This window comes from Aulonocara stuartgranti, assembly GCF_965226115.1.
Source record: "Aulonocara stuartgranti genome assembly, chromosome: 16".
Classification (NCBI taxonomy): Eukaryota; Metazoa; Chordata; class Actinopteri; order Cichliformes; family Cichlidae; genus Aulonocara; species Aulonocara stuartgranti.
This window is the reverse complement of record NC_138952.1, coordinates 21,156,683-21,172,144: the sequence shown is the minus strand read 5'-3', so window position 1 is coordinate 21,172,144 and position 15,462 is coordinate 21,156,683. Positions and strand designations below refer to the sequence as shown.

At 40.8% G+C, this 15,462-nt stretch overlaps 1 protein-coding gene across 1 annotated transcript; it reads left to right on the top strand.

The window, feature by feature from the left end:
* The first annotated feature begins 1,852 nt into the window (after window positions 1-1,852).
* On the top strand, window positions 1,853-15,462 carry me3 (malic enzyme 3, NADP(+)-dependent, mitochondrial). Its single transcript, XM_082509075.1, has 15 exons — window positions 1,853-2,161; window positions 2,482-2,704; window positions 5,053-5,186; window positions 5,818-5,967; window positions 6,221-6,296; window positions 6,388-6,549; window positions 6,711-6,814; window positions 6,890-6,999; window positions 7,908-8,005; window positions 11,413-11,526; window positions 11,611-11,716; window positions 12,322-12,464; window positions 13,557-13,730; window positions 13,960-14,058; window positions 14,460-15,462. The coding sequence occupies exons 2-15, from the start codon at window positions 2,483-2,485 to the stop codon at window positions 14,619-14,621; spliced, it is 1,854 nt and encodes a 617-aa protein (XP_082365201.1). The 5' UTR covers window positions 1,853-2,161; window position 2,482; the 3' UTR covers window positions 14,622-15,462.

The following is a 15,462-nucleotide window of genomic DNA, read 5'->3' as shown; positions in this document are numbered from 1 at the left end:
ATATGACAGAGAGAAGTGGCTTTCAGCTCTCTGTAGTTGTACTTGTCTAACCAAATGTAACTGAAGATACTGAGGTTTGTACAAAGAAATGTAGCATAGTAGGAATTGAATTCAAACTTTTTTCCAACTTAATTTTCCACAGAATCATCTACTGTACATGCGTGCATAAATGGTACACACTACAATAAATGAATGAAATAAAATATGCCTTATTATTACTGTCCTAGAGCAGCCAAAACATTAAATACATGCTAAAACAAATGGACATAATGTGTAGACTCTCAGCTTTGATTTGAGGGTATGTCATTATCTATTAAACAACTAAATGGCCTGGAGTTGATTTGAGGTGTGGTGCTTGCATTTGGAAGATTTTGTGAAAAATGTGGTTAAAGGAGTTCTTTATGCAGGTGAAACAAGCCATCCTTAAGATGGGAAAACAGAAATTCATTGGACAAATGAAAGCAAGATCAACCTCTACCAGAATGATGGCAAGAAAAAAGCATGCATGGAACAGCTCATGATCCAAGGCATACCAAAACATCTGTAAAACATGGCAGAGGCAGTGTGATGGCTTGGGCATGCATGGCTGCCACTGGCACTAAGACACTAGTATTTATGATGATGTGGCACAGGACAGAACCAGCCAGATGAATTCTGAGGTTTTTAAATGCAGTCAAATTGACTGGATGCCATTTCATAATACAGACTGACAATGACCCAAAACATACAGCCAAAGCAACCCAGGAGTTTATTAAAGTGGAATATTCTTGAATGGCCAGACCAGTCACCTGATCTTAACCCAATTGAATATGCATTTCACTTGTTGAAGACAAAACTAGTTCTTCACACTTTTATGCAATCTTTTTGTTCAACCCACTTAAGGTCTTTTCTACTGTCCTTGGAAACTTTATATGTTGCCACTGCTGACGTTTAAAGTCAAACCCACTAACCTGGGGTCCCAAGATGTTGTCTGCCTCCTCTGGTGGCAAGCTGCACTTCTGATTGTTGCTGATTGTGTCCATCCCTGTATGAGCAGTTTACCCATCTTCTAATGGCTGCTTTTGTTTTAGATCATCTCAGACAGTGAGCTCATTGTACTTAAATGGCCTTAATCCAGTAGAGCACCGTTGTCATCAGGTGGAACACGAGCAGCAACTGTGTGATCTTGTCATGTTAATATGGACCAAAATCTCTGAGAAATATTTCCAGCACCTTTTTGACTCTATGTCGCAAAGATTTAAGGCAGTTCTGAAGGCAAAAGTGGTAATATACCAATCAAAATAAACCTTCCCTCATCCCTCATCAAGGCCTGGATGGAGGCAGATGAGCTACTTGTAGCATTTACTACCAGGAGCAGCCAGAAAATGGTGGTAGATCCTTTCACTGGAGGTCTGAATATTCCATTTATACTGCTGTGTATCTTGTACTTGTAGGCAACAGTGCTCCGGGGTATCACCACTCAGGTAAAGCATGTTGTTCACTACATGAAGTCTTTCCCAAGTGCTCTAGATTTGTAGATACTGTCAGGCTGCAGCAGAGGGAGCCAGCACATTTTAATATGACCTGTGACCACAGATGGTTTTATCTTCTATGTTTTATTTTCGCGCGGTGTCATGACCAGTGACTGTTGAAAACATGTATATTTATTTACACAGTCACTGGTCGTGACTAAGGCTTTTGAAATGTCAGTTGGTGCCAGGGAACTGATTTTTTTTTTTTTTTTTTCAATAAATGTGGCTTACAGTGACTTTCAATGTACTTGCGTATAGGTGATCAGGAAGATCAAGTGCAAACATTCACTTTATGCGCATGCTTCTACTATTAAAAACAGACTGCGGTTCTCCTTGGTAATCCAATCCACGGAGCTTAAAGTGTCATTTCTATGTGCAGATGCTGAAGATGGAGGCTGTGAGGATGGAGACTGTGAGGGGGGAAAGTGGGTTAGGCTGCAAGCTGATTGGAGAGGCTGACTGAAGGAGGGAAGTGAGTCTGGATCAGCTGTTAGCTGTCGATCCTCCTTCCTCCCCTCACCACCACCACCCTCCCCAGCGTCAAGTAAAAAAAAACAAAAAAAAACAACCGGAGTACCCGGCCAGAGAAGACACAGCGTCTGCCTGTGAAGACAGAAGTCAGGTGGACAGCAGCTTTTCGTAGATTTCAGGTGAGGGCAGCGGCTAACGAAGTATTAGCCACATGCTAGCTAGCATTAGCAGCTTGACAGCATTCCGCCGGTAAAGAAAAGCTGCTGTTAGCTTAGCGCCACGGAGCAAGGTTTCTGTAAAAACATGCCTATCGCAGCGGCTTTAGTCTTCATCACTGACTCATTTCAGTGCTATCACTGTATGTGTGAGGTCTGCTGAGACCGGAGCACCTGTTGTTTATCTTAGTTGGTGACCCGGGTCAGACTCTCTTGCAGTGCAGGATCAGCTGAACCCGTATTATTCACAGCATGTATTCTGTGTCTTTGCTACCCTCTGGCAGCATGAACTCTCTCCCAGGAAGAGCCGCACTGTCCCTGTGCAGGCGCACGGCCACAGGCGGGATGATGAGGGTCCTTTCAGGTGCCCCGGCTGCAGGGGTCCTGTCGGCCGACAGGGCCTCTTTCCAAGCTGTGCGGGTCTGCCACTCCGGGACAAGCCGCAAGCCCACCGTCAATACCAAGAAGAGGGGCTACGACATCACCAGAAACCCCTACCTCAACAAGGTGAGCACACGCCTGTCCTGTATTACAGCTTCCCCAATCCAGAGTGAGGAAAGCAGCACATCTTACAATGCTTCGTGCATATGTTTAATATCAGGTAATGACGGCATACAGTGAGTTTTCCACTGCAGATTATGCTTATTATTATTATTATGGATCAGTCACTTCTACTTTAGATCCATGTAGATGTGATTTGCCTGTTGTGTGCCTTTAAATGATTTTAGTTGCTTCTGTTGATGTAACACAGCTAATGAATAATGTGTGTGATGTTGTTTGTATTACACGCAGACGCACACAGAGGCCATATGCCAGAGCTGATAGTGGCTTCATAATCAAAGCCTAATCGTAATGTAAATGTATTTCTTTTGGGTGTGTAACATAAGGTGAAATGGTAAAATGACCAAAGATTTGACATTTATGAGCAACGCTTGGGGGGGGAAGCATCACAAAAGGCACCGAGGTAGTAGCAAGCGCATAATTTTAAGGCCATAACAAAGGACATTAATATACTTTTTTAACTTTGATGTCAAACTACTGCAAGGAACCATATTTCTTAAACCCAGCCTGGGTCACACAGCTGTGTCTACAGGCCACATGATGTCCCGCATACCATGTATGATGGTGAGGGAACATAAACAGAGAGTACAATAAAAATATCACATTCTGAACTGCTCCTAAGTAAACTATGAATGCCACAGCACTTCCTATTTATACAACATAGTAGACTGACATAGCTGTGAATGGTCTTTCTACAGATTCCTGTAACATCTGTCGTACTCTGCCTTTGTCTCTCCTTGTGGAGTGTAATAAATACATAGACTGTCACCATTTTCAAAAAGTGAATTCACAGAGAGAGTACTTTTTTGTGCCTTGCTAGCACTGCAAAAACACCAGATTTTGCTTGATATCAGGTCGGTCATGTTTCCTTCCACCAGCGCTGGTGTCGAGTCAGCAGCTACGTGCTGATTCATAGGTCAGTTAAGTGCAAGCAATCAGGAAGTGAAGCCCCGCTTAGATGAAAAAAACAACTTTTCAAACTACCGAGTGAAATCTTTGTGTTTCAAACTTTCTGTCAAACAGCACAGATGACAGTATGCAGTCTGCACTCAGTGTTTCCATAGAAACCAGATGAGCTCTGATCACACAGTGTTACAGTCCAAATCAGTCCCCCTTCCCTCACCCAACTAAAAAAAACACATTTAACTGAATTAGTTCATGTGAATCTCATTGTACCCTTCGCTGTATTGTGCTGTAAAACTATATTACAGCTTTTAATCTTTTACCAATGATAAGGTCTGATTAAAGGTTAAGCTAATAGCACTTTACAGCTCACACACAAGCCCACATTTTCAGCTTCACTTTCTCCTCCGTGTGCTAACATGCTGTGTGTAACGTGGGTTGATTATAACTCCTGGTGAGGCGTGTCACCTTAATGGGTTTACTTTAGCGCCTCTTTACTTGCTCGCTCTGATAGGTTTTGCACATCTTTGTTAATCTGTGACTTTCTTCTCAGTCACCTCTGCTTCCAGGAATACATTAAAATGCTTTCCATACAGTTGTCCTTCCTTCTTTCTGTTCAACGCCAATCTTTTTTGTTATTTAATGTACTAATGAATCATCGTTTCCATTTAACGACCTGCCCTAAGCTGCAGAACCCATTGTCGAGCACGGTGGTGCCACGTGGCATGCAACTCGCAATTAAAATGCAAAGCGTGCAGCTTGTGTAATAACTCTAGGAGTAATAGTTGTAAATAGCACTATCATATTTCACCCCCCACTCTGCCAGCATGAATAATTTGCAGGACATGGGCTCATGAAGACCCACAGAAAAACAAGCTGAGCCTAGAAAGGCCAGTTTTTTCCCCATGTAGGTCAGTGTTTTCACTAGAGGAAGAATCAAAGGAAGGGACGAGGAGGAAAGAGAAGTCGAGCTGACAGGGGAGTGGGTTCAGGCTCCCTTTACTATTGGGCAGAATAAATAGATTAAACCCCACACCCCCACCTATGAGCACTCTTTGTGGGAAGAATGCCAGCGTGGAGGGAGGAGAGCAGCAACAGTAACTGTAACCAGAAGGCAGAAGGGTACAAGTCTGCTGACCAGAAAAAAAACGTCAGTCTCCTTCTCCTGTTGTTTACTACGTGTTCTTTTTGCTCTGCATTTGTTTTCAGTGCAAAGATGGCAACCAGTTTACATAAAGAAAAAACATGGAAAAGGCCACCGTGCTTGTATATGACTAACTCATAATTAAGCTCAAAATTGTGATGCCTAAAGGATGAGTCATTGTGGTCTGGATTGACTGAGTTGGTTACTTAGTTTAGCGTTACATAATCGGCCTTCTTCCGCCCTACAGGGAATGGCATTCACCCTGGAGGAGCGCTTACAACTGGGTATCCACGGCTTGCTACCCCCCTGCTTCCTGTCCCAGGATGTCCAAGTCCTGCGCGTCATGAAGAGCTACGAAACACGCACCAATCCTCTGGACAAGTGAGAGAACAGACTCATTAACAGTAAAGCTGGTGCTGTTCAAGATGGAAACCACACGACAGCTGCAGAAGTTCAGTGAGGTTGACCCACTGAACATGCTGCTTATCAGGGCTCCCGCTAAATGCTTTCAAAGCAGTGTCCAGACTTGTGGTTGTTTCACACATCATATGTGACTCTTTCCAAGTCATTAAAACTGTTTGGTTAAAATATTAAAGCCACAATGGTGCAAAAATGCAGTAATACCAAAGCGGTGCTTTTCAAAAAACAGTATGGCCCTGTAGTAGAGTCAGAGTGTTAACCGACCTGCCTGCAGTCTAAAACAGCCACAAACCTTTGAGCAACTGAAATCTTACATGAAAAAAGAACGGCACAAAACCACGGGAGAAGTTTTCCTCAGTTCCCAAAATTTTGTCCAGATTTCAGTCTTGAACAAAGCGGTTCACTGAATCAAACGACCAGCATCTCACTGCGTTTAGCCAAATAATGGTTAAATATGCAAAAAAATAATAATTTTTAAAAGGGGTTTTAGGGAATTTTTGTACTAGACACATTGTAATTATACAGAAATATTTAGATCAGAAATGGCCTACTGCGTTTCTGAAACACATCATAATGTTTTTTTCTGTCTCAGGTACATCCTGTTGATGACACTACAGGACAGGAATGAGAAGTTGTTCTACCGTTTGCTGACCTCTGACATCGAGGAGTTCATGCCAATCGTCTACACTCCCACTGTCGGCCTGGCTTGCCAGCAATATGGACTCGCCTTCAGGAGACCAAGGTAAACTTCATTCCACTCATCAGCCACTTCATTAGGTACACCTTGCTAGTGCTGGGTTAGATATTTGCTTTAATTAAAATAAATGGGTTAGATTTGAGCCCCACACTGAGCATCGGCTTAAATGTTTTTTTCCTTGTTCTCATGCTTGTTTTGGGCTCATTTTTGTGCCGTTTTTGGTATGCATGTGCATCGGCGTCAGTGTCAGTCGGAAAACAGATTTAACTACTTGTATCATCACTTGACTCATTTACAGAGGACTCTTCATCACCATCCATGACCGAGGCCACATTGCCACGATGCTCAACTCCTGGCCAGAAGAAGACATAAAGGTAAACGGCACGCAATTAATCTGGCGGCTGCTGATTTCTGAGAAAATAATGTCTCAGACACGTTAGTGAAAGTGTTTGCCTTCATCCACAGGCCATTGTAGTGACTGATGGGGAGCGTATCCTTGGCCTGGGGGACCTGGGCAGCTATGGGATGGGCATTCCTGTGGGGAAGCTGGCGCTCTACACAGCCTGCGGTGGGGTTCGGCCACAGCAGTGTCTCCCTGTGCTACTGGATGTTGGCACAGACAACCAGGTGAGCATGATCTCAGAGCAATCAGGTTTTATGAGCTAGTATAGCAGCTCATAAAACCTGGTTCATCAAAGATCTGGCAATAGTTTACAGATGCCGATGCATGCATGCACGGTTTAAGTCTTTCATTAATTTGCTGACCTGTTAAACGTCCTTCCGTTCAGGCACTGCTCAATGACCCTCTGTACATTGGGCTGAAGCACAAGAGAATCAGAGGAAAGGAGTACGATGAACTGATTGATGAGTTCATGCAAGCAGTGACAGATAAGTAAGTGAAAGCACAGGTGAATGAAGGATGAGGAGGCAGTGCTGATGTCAGACTAACCACGCTGTTCCTCCACAGGTACGGGATGAACTGCCTCATACAGTTTGAGGATTTCGCCAACAGCAACGCATTTCGCATCCTCAACAAGTACAGAAATCGATACTGTACCTTCAACGACGACATCCAAGGTGCTTTATTACTCATGGCGTTACAGCCAGGAGCGTCTTACCTTTTATAATATACACTACAATATGTTGATGGGTTCAGTTGGGTAAAAAATTTCTGAAATCTTCCTCATTTCAGGATTCCTGTTTCAGAAATACAATGCTTCAGACAGCAAACGAAAACGTAGCCAACACAGATCAAGATTCTGTGAAGACTCAAAACTAAAAATGAAACAAAGAAGTAAAAATAAAGCAGCTTACTCTAAACAGGCGGTTATATTTGCCCTCACTAGCCTAAGTCATAAAGCACCAACTGTTCCCCAGTGATGATCATCATTTTAGTTCTGCAACAAAAAGGAAATCAGAAAAACTTTATCTTTGTTACTGTAACGCATCAGGTTACTTGGAGGAAATCAAATAGCTGCTGCTTCAGCAAACTTCTTAAGTCCAAGATCAGCTACTTTCTGGCTGTTTAGTACAGTGACGCAGGTCATACAAATAAAAGTCAAACTAATGCTTTGTAATTAAAGTAACAGGTCATACTAGCTGAAGAAAACCACACATGGAAATTTAAAAACATCAGTGTCAGTTCTGATAATGTTGCCCCTTTAATTTTCTTTCAATAGTTACAAAGTTTCACTTCAACACATCAAAAAGTATTTATTTAAATTTCACCATCTTTACTTTCCGTATTGTCATCGTGCACTCACAGTTCACCTGTTAACTATTAACTCTCACCTCATCAGTGAGAGTTAACCTGAGGGTTTTCTCTGGACATTGACTGCTTTTTCCCACTGATTTTCAACCACGTTCTTCTACCTGACCACTTTCATACAAATCCTTTTCTGTTTGTTGTTTGTACAGCGTTTCACTGTAAGAGATCATGAGAGAGACTTCAGACTGCAATCACGAGTGTTTTGTTTTTTCTGCAGGCACGGCTTCTGTAGCTGTTGCAGGGATCTTAGCAGCTTTAAAGATCACCAAGAACAAATTGTCAGACCACACTTTTGTCTTCCAAGGGGCAGGCGAGGTAAGAGGATTTGCTCTCTAGGATTTTATGGTGTTTGGAGCAAAAATAACTGTCCTTAATCCCCGAGAGATAGGAAAACAGTGCCTTCTGTCAAATTGGAATGACAAAGGGTTTCATTTACTTTTACAAAAAAAATGTTTGAAAGACAAAATGCCAGATTTGACTGTGTTTTGAATAAGAAAACATGCTATACACTAGATTTGTAATTTGATGCCAGCACTACATTAAAAAATAATGAGAAAGCAGCATTTTTCTTTGAGAAGTAAAGTGCACAATGTGTTTCTCCATTTAGGTTTCAAGAAGAAAATAAAAGACAGATCTGAATGTTTGAAAATGTTTTAGAAAAATTCTGTAAAGATGAGATGAAAAATACTCAAAGGATAAATTCAATTGGTTTATTATTTAGATAAGTTGGGAAAAAAAGTTAAACAAGCAAGTAAATAAAGAAAAAAGGCAGAGGAGACAGTGGGGAGGAAAAACTGCCTTTAAACAGGCAGAAACCTCCGGCAGAACCAGGCTCAGGAGGGGACAGTTAACTGCCGGCACTGGTTGGGGGGGGTTAACAGAGGTGGAGCAAGACGAGGCTACATCAGGTGAGGAAGCAGTAGCATCTCTCCTCCGGAACAAGTGGAACCACTTTTTCTTTTTTTTTTCATGCACTTTTCCACGAGCGCTTTTTTCTCCAGGATGAGATTTCTCAGCTCATCGATTGTTTCTGTGTTTTGCTTTTCGCCGGGTACACCGGCTTCCACGAGTGTGACGCTTATTTTGAGCGATGAAAAAATAACAAAATATAATTTTATTTGTATATTGCAAAATCACAATAATCTTCCAATTTAGAACTACAAGTTAACAAAAAAAAGAACTAACATAAATAAAATACACTTCAGCTAAATACTTCTAATTTATTTTCCCAAACCACGCGGATCCGCACTATAAGGACTAAAGAGCCGCAGGTTGCCGACCCCTGATCTAAAGAGTATAACAAAAAGGGGGAGCTTCCTGCTCAAAAATGAAATGTCCCCACTGGGCGATCGTGGCTCAAGAGTTAGGAGTTCGCCTTGTAATCGGAAGGTTGCTGATTCGAGCCCCGGCTTGGACAGTCTCGGCCGTTGTGTCCTTGGGCAAGACACTTTGCCCGTTGCCTACTGGTGGTGGTCAGAGGGCCCGGTGGCGCCAGTGTCCGGCAGCCTCGCCTCTGTCAGTGCGCCCCAGGGTGGCTGTAGCTACAATGTAGCTTGCCATCACCAGTGTGTGAATGTGTGCGTGAATGGGTGGATGACGGAACGTGTAAAGCGCTTTCCTTAGTAAAATAAAGCGCTGTACAAATACAGGCCATTTACCATTTTTCTGGGCGTGGGTGCTTAACTAGTTAAAAAGAACAAAAAAACAAACAAACATCTGTCTCCTATTTTTAATGTCACACAGGAAAGAAGCTTCAATATCTGATGAGAAGACATTAATTTGTTGGTGTTTGTGGTGTTTGGTGCAGTTTTGGTGTTGTTTTCTTGGTTGTTGTTTATTTACATGGAGATGAAGATCTCTAACAAGTTGATTTGTTCACATTTGCTCATCTTAATTTTTAAGAGGAATGTGTTTTTTGGGTTTGTACACTATATGCATGTAAGGCAACCGTTTCCTTTTTCACTATTTTTGTGTGCTGCATTTTTCTCTTTTAACAAAAGGGGAACAAAAGACATTTAAGTCGACCTAAGATGATTTGTTTCAATTATCTTGAAGGTCTTACTGAGGTGATGCAAAGTGAAACATGCTTTCTTCTTTTTTGGTAATATGCTGGAAAAGCTTGAAAATTGACCTTGAATGTGCTTACAAAGTGCTTGAATTTGACCCTGAAAAATGTGTATGAACCCTGCCATTAGCTGTGTATATATATATATATATATATATATATATATATATATACAGTTTTCCACTTCACAGTTTTCCACTTCACCTCATTCCATCTTGAACGAGCCCAGCCACCAGTGAAAGTGGTTTTAAGGGAGTTATTAACACTGCAGCACAGTGTCTGTTTGTAATGCTAGGCCCTAAATCACATATTTGGTGATTTTTATAAATTCAATATTCTAATATAGCAAGCAACTTTTCTTTTCAGGAACACAAAATGTAAAAAGATTTTCCTAACATTTTTATTTGTAGTTATTTATTCATCGTTCATGTCACGCCCGGCAGCTCTGATGGCTGACACGTGTTTCTTATGTCTTTTCTTTACTTTTTAAAATTTTGCATTGGTTGTTGTTAATGAAAATAGACTGGCAAATTGTTTATTAGCAAATAAATAATAATAAATATTATTTGCTTTAAAGATCACAACCATTTAAGGTTCTGTGTTGTCTCTCGCAGAGAGAATTATCTCTGCTTTTGATAAAATAAATCATAAAATCAGCTGATCTTGGATAAGCAGAATAAAATGAATGGATGCATCATGAAATCCACAAATTCTTTGGTGAAAATTTGTTGAATTTTGTGGTTCCTGGAGTGATAACCTGGAGAACACCAGCTGCCAGTTTGGCTTTAGGAGACACCATTTCGTCTTTTAATATTAGGCTTAATACCCTTTACTTTTTACCTCTCAGTTGTAATAGGCTGATCAGGTATTGTCGTAACTCGGCCATAATGATGTAAATATAGTTATAGTGCTGGAATAGGTGACTCAGAGGAAGTCCTAAGAGGCTGGGTGGCTTCCCATGAGTGAATTTTCTCCATTTATCTCTTTGGAACATCGCCTCAGATGTTTATACACCACATCTGGATGTCATTAAAATTTGGCTCTTCTCTCGCCTTGGTTATTCCTCACCCTCATCTCTCTGGGCTCTCCTTTTTCTCTTTCCCATCACCACCAACCAATCGAGGCAAAAGGCTCCTTTTCCTTAAGCCTGGTACTGCCACCGGTTTCTTCCTGTTAAAAGGGGGTTTTTCCTTTCCACTGTCGCCAAGTGCTGCTGATAGAGGATCATCTTGTTGTTGGGGGTTTTCTCTCTAACATTGTAGGGTCTTTACTTTACAGCCTAAAGGACCTTGAGGTGACTATTGTTATGATTGGGTTCTACGTCAATAGAACTCAATGAATAAAAATGTCCTTCATTTGACTATTTCATTACCAAGTCTTTCACAGAGTGGTCCAGCTATCTCCATCTTTTTTATTGGTGTTTTTTTTTTTTTTTTTTTTAAATACCCTCTCCCATTACAAATTAACTCAATTTGTTTAGCATTACTTTCTAGCATAATCCCAGTTTTTTTAAATGTAGTGCTGGCATCGTATTCAGAATTCACTAACTGCCTTTGTGCCACCGTAGCCTAAATATTTATTCAGATTAGGTTTGTATCTAAAAGTGGGGACTATAATGCAGATGGAGAATTTTTCTTTTCTTTTCTCTCCCCACCAGGCTGCTTTGGGTATTGCTCATCTGCTTATAATGGCCATGGCCAAGGAAGGATTGAGTAAAGAAGAAGCTGCCAAGAAGATCTGGATGGTGGACTCAAAGGGCCTCATTGTGAAGGTAAAATATTTCCTCATGTGTTTCCTAAAGCAAAAAACAGCTGGATGTGGAGTCGTGAAACAAGATCTTTATACACAAATACAGGGAAGAAGCCACCTAAACCATGAGAAGGAGGAGTTTGCTCATGAGCACGCGCAAATCAAAACGCTGGAGGAGGTGGTGAGCACCATCAAACCCACTGCCATTATAGGTGAGTTTACTTCAGTAAAGTGCATGCAGTGGATAAATCCTGGGATTTTTTTAGCTTTGTATTACTTTAAAGGCTAAAAACATCCACAGTGTCATACGTAAAACTATTTTTTTAACCTTTTTTATTTAACCATTTACACTAATTCCCAACCAGGTACAGGAAAACACACAACGCTATTTAAGGTGAATTTCTTGCATCCAGCTTTGTTTATTACAGTAACACCTTAGTAATTTGCTACAAATCAACTAATTCTCTCTCTTTCCATTTAACCCAATTCATCAAATTCAACAGTATTTACAATGTTTATTGGTTTAAATTCCAAACACTGCATGTTTGATGAACTGCCAGAATTGTAGAACCACTTGGATGACAAGACAGCGTTGTTTCAACATTCAAGTTATAATTTTTTAAGTTACTTAAATTAAGTTAAATAAATTAAGATAACTACAAAAAGAAATGGATCCTAACTTAAAAACTAAAAACTGAGGCTTTAATTTTAAACAGATTTCACTAAACCAGGATCAGAGTCCTTTAAATGCCAGCATTGATACATCGTGTTAGTGCCGTTGTTGTGGTGAACCTGGCGTGTTCTTGTTTTGGAAAAGGCGTCGCTGCAATTGGAGGAGCCTTTACAGAGAAGATAATTAAAGACATGGCGTCTTTCAACGAGAGGCCAATCATCTTTGCTCTGAGTAATCCTACCAGCAAGGCCGAGTGCACAGCAGAGCAGTGCTACAAGCTCACAGAGGTAACGCTCAACTCAACTCACCCTCCCAAAATTACAACCCCAATTCCAACAAAGTTTGGATGCTGTGTAAAAATAAAAAATGAGTTTTGGAGTTTATTTATTCACAATAGGGTGGAGAAGGCAACTGAAAAAAATGTACAATTTTAAGAAAAAAATAAGGTCATTTTTAGTTTGATGGGAGCTGCGTGTCTCAGAAAGGTTGGGGCAGGGTTTATGTTTACCATTGTGTGGCTGTAAACATCTGGGAACTGAGAAGACCAGCTGTCGGACTTTCAGGAGAGGAATGCTGACCGATTCTTGTCTGATAAAGGATTCGTCATGTTTTTTGTTTTGTGACGCTCGAGGCGTCTTCAGCCAATGAAAGGTCTGGAGTGCAGGCAGGCCAGTTCAGCACCCGCACTCTTCTGCTACAAAGCCATGCTGGCCATATTGTAGATCCGATATGTAGTTTGTCATTGTGCTATTGAAATATGTAAGGCATATGTTGCTTTAAAATCTTTCAGCACTGGTGGTGTCTTTCTAAGTCACGGACATCCAATATTGATTGTTGACCTGATCCTTCTGCACAGATTTCTCAGAATCTGTTGTTGACATTGAGTTATTCAAAGTCTTTACAGTTTGACATTGAATAACATTATCCTGAAATGTTCCAGAATTTGTAGATGAAACCTCATGTTGCCAAATGTTTACTTTGGAGAAGTTGTGTTTAAACCCAATCATGCTACTAAGCTGTTGCCAGTGAACCTAATTAGTTGCAAAATGTTCATCCAGCTGTTTCTTTTAGTACTGCTTACTTTCTACCCTTACAGAGATGTGTTCAAAGTCAAAAGGAGATATTTTTCTATAAAATAGTTCATTTTCTCAGTTTAAACATCTAATGTGTTTTCTGCATTCTACTGTGATTAAAATACGGCTTTAAGACACTTCTGTTGTTACTTATATTTTATATAATGTTGTAGATTGTAAATGAAATCATGAAGCATTCACAGCATATACAAGAGCACCACATTCTTACATGGTTTTCCATCATTGTTTTTTTATTTTAATTATCATTAATGAAGTGAACTCGCTCCTTCCCCTCTCTTTAACAAGGGTCGGGGCATCTTTGCTAGTGGAAGTCCCTTTCATAAGGTGACGCTGGCAGATGGACGCACCTTCTACCCCGGACAGGGTAACAATGCCTACGTCTTCCCTGGAGTCGCTTTGGGCGTTATAGCCTGCGGAGTCCGCCACATATCTGATGACATTTTCCTCACCACCGCAGAGGTACGTTCCACCATTACTGTGTGTACGTCGCATTGTTAGATGAGACTTTTATTTGAAAAACTAGATTTTTAGATGCATTTATTTTTACTTTCAGCGCAGTGATGTCTCTCTCTTTAGACCGTACATAGTAATCATGTAAATGTTTAGATTTCTCTCCTGAGACAAACTTAATCTTTATTATGTTTACTTCAAAATAATTTAATTGGCTGTCCTTGCCTGTTTCTCTCAGGCGATTGCCAACATGGTCACAGAGGAGCACCTGGCTGAGGGAAGGCTTTATCCTCCTCTCAACACCATTAGAGAGGTGTCCTTCAAGATCGCAGTGAAGGTAGGAAAGCTGGTCAGCTGGTACTTCTGAAACATATAACCTCAATCTCATGCAGTAGTAAGTGTGGGTTGCTGCCCTCTTCACTGGGCTTTTAAATAAAGTTTTGAATTCCTAAGTTGAGATTTGCCATAAAATGTATATTGTGATATTTACATTTGAACAGTAATCAAATTCATGGAATTTAAATATATGTTAATCTTCATTTCTCTGACCTAGTGGTTTTTTTTTTACCCAGAATCAATCGCTCAGGTACAGTAAAAGAGAAACGGTTCAGCCTCGAAGTTTCAGGCTCAGTGTCTTAGGGAGGAATAGGCGGATAACCTGCTCTACCCCGTCAGGTGTAGTTGCCCCTTGTAAGTGTCCAAAATCCCCATTTTTCCTTTTGTTTCTTCCTTTCCCAGATCGTCAACTACGCATACAGAAACAACATTGCTTCAGTGTACCCGGAGCCTAAGGACAAGGAGGCATTTGTGCTGTCTCAGACCTACAGTTCTGATTACGACTCCTTCACTCTGGACACATACGACTGGCCAGAGGAGGCCATGAAGGTCCAGGACGTGTGATTGGGGTCATCGGCGTCTCGTTCTCTCTCTAAACTAAACACGCTGCCGTAGCGGCACGTAAAAATTGCCTCTATTCTGAAATTTTGCCTTTTCGTTTTTTTGTTTCTCTTTTCTTTTATTTATGTGACTAAACAGCTGCCCCGAGTAAAGCCAACCAAATACTACATAAGAAGATTATCTCAGTTTTCTGAGTGTTGTTATTTCAAGTCATTTTATCCTCTTTTAGCTCTCTACTTTTAGTTTTCCATAAAAAAACATTTTAAATACGCACAAAAGCATATCAGATATCATTCTCACAGCATAAACCAATCTGATTTCACAGTGTATCACAACATGTTTTTCTTGTCTTGACATGAAGGAACAGAGGACTTATTTTGAAGACTCTCTGTGCCTCTTACTGTGTGAACTCAGGATGTCCATGTTTTCATATTCCAAGTTCAAACTGTTATAAGAGACACATCTGGCTCGTCCCAGATTTTCCACTCCGTCCCTGTGTGCACATATGTTAGCCTGCACGCAGGGCATAAAACACTCCATTATCAACCTGTTTCTATATAAAACGAGTGATTTCTGACAGCAGGCACTACTCACATACTCTTTTTTTTTTATGTGTTTGGAGGAAGCATCGGTAAATTGAGTTATCCTCGTTTTTGTTCACAGTGCTGTGCTTCCCTTTGTTTGTTTTGTAAAGAGCTCTGCCTAATGTGTTTTTGCCAAAGTTGTCAGCTGTATCATATTTTACTCCTAGAGGACGTGATGCTGTGGACGCTTTAGCACTGAGAGATATGCTTGAAGTTTTCAAAGGGAACATGAAGCTTTTTAAATAAAAGTATCAATAAGA

Bases quoted from the DNA above. Each gene is read 5' to 3' on its own strand.
- me3 (XM_082509075.1), top strand. From the start codon at position 2,483: ATGAACTCTCTCCCAGGAAGAGCCGCACTGTCCCTGTGCAGGCGCACG. The intron at 5,187-5,817 runs GTGAGAGAACAG...TTTCTGTCTCAG, and splicing joins CGCACCAATCCTCTGGACAA to GTACATCCTGTTGATGACAC. The intron at 13,731-13,959 runs GTACGTTCCACC...TGTTTCTCTCAG, and splicing joins TTTTCCTCACCACCGCAGAG to GCGATTGCCAACATGGTCAC.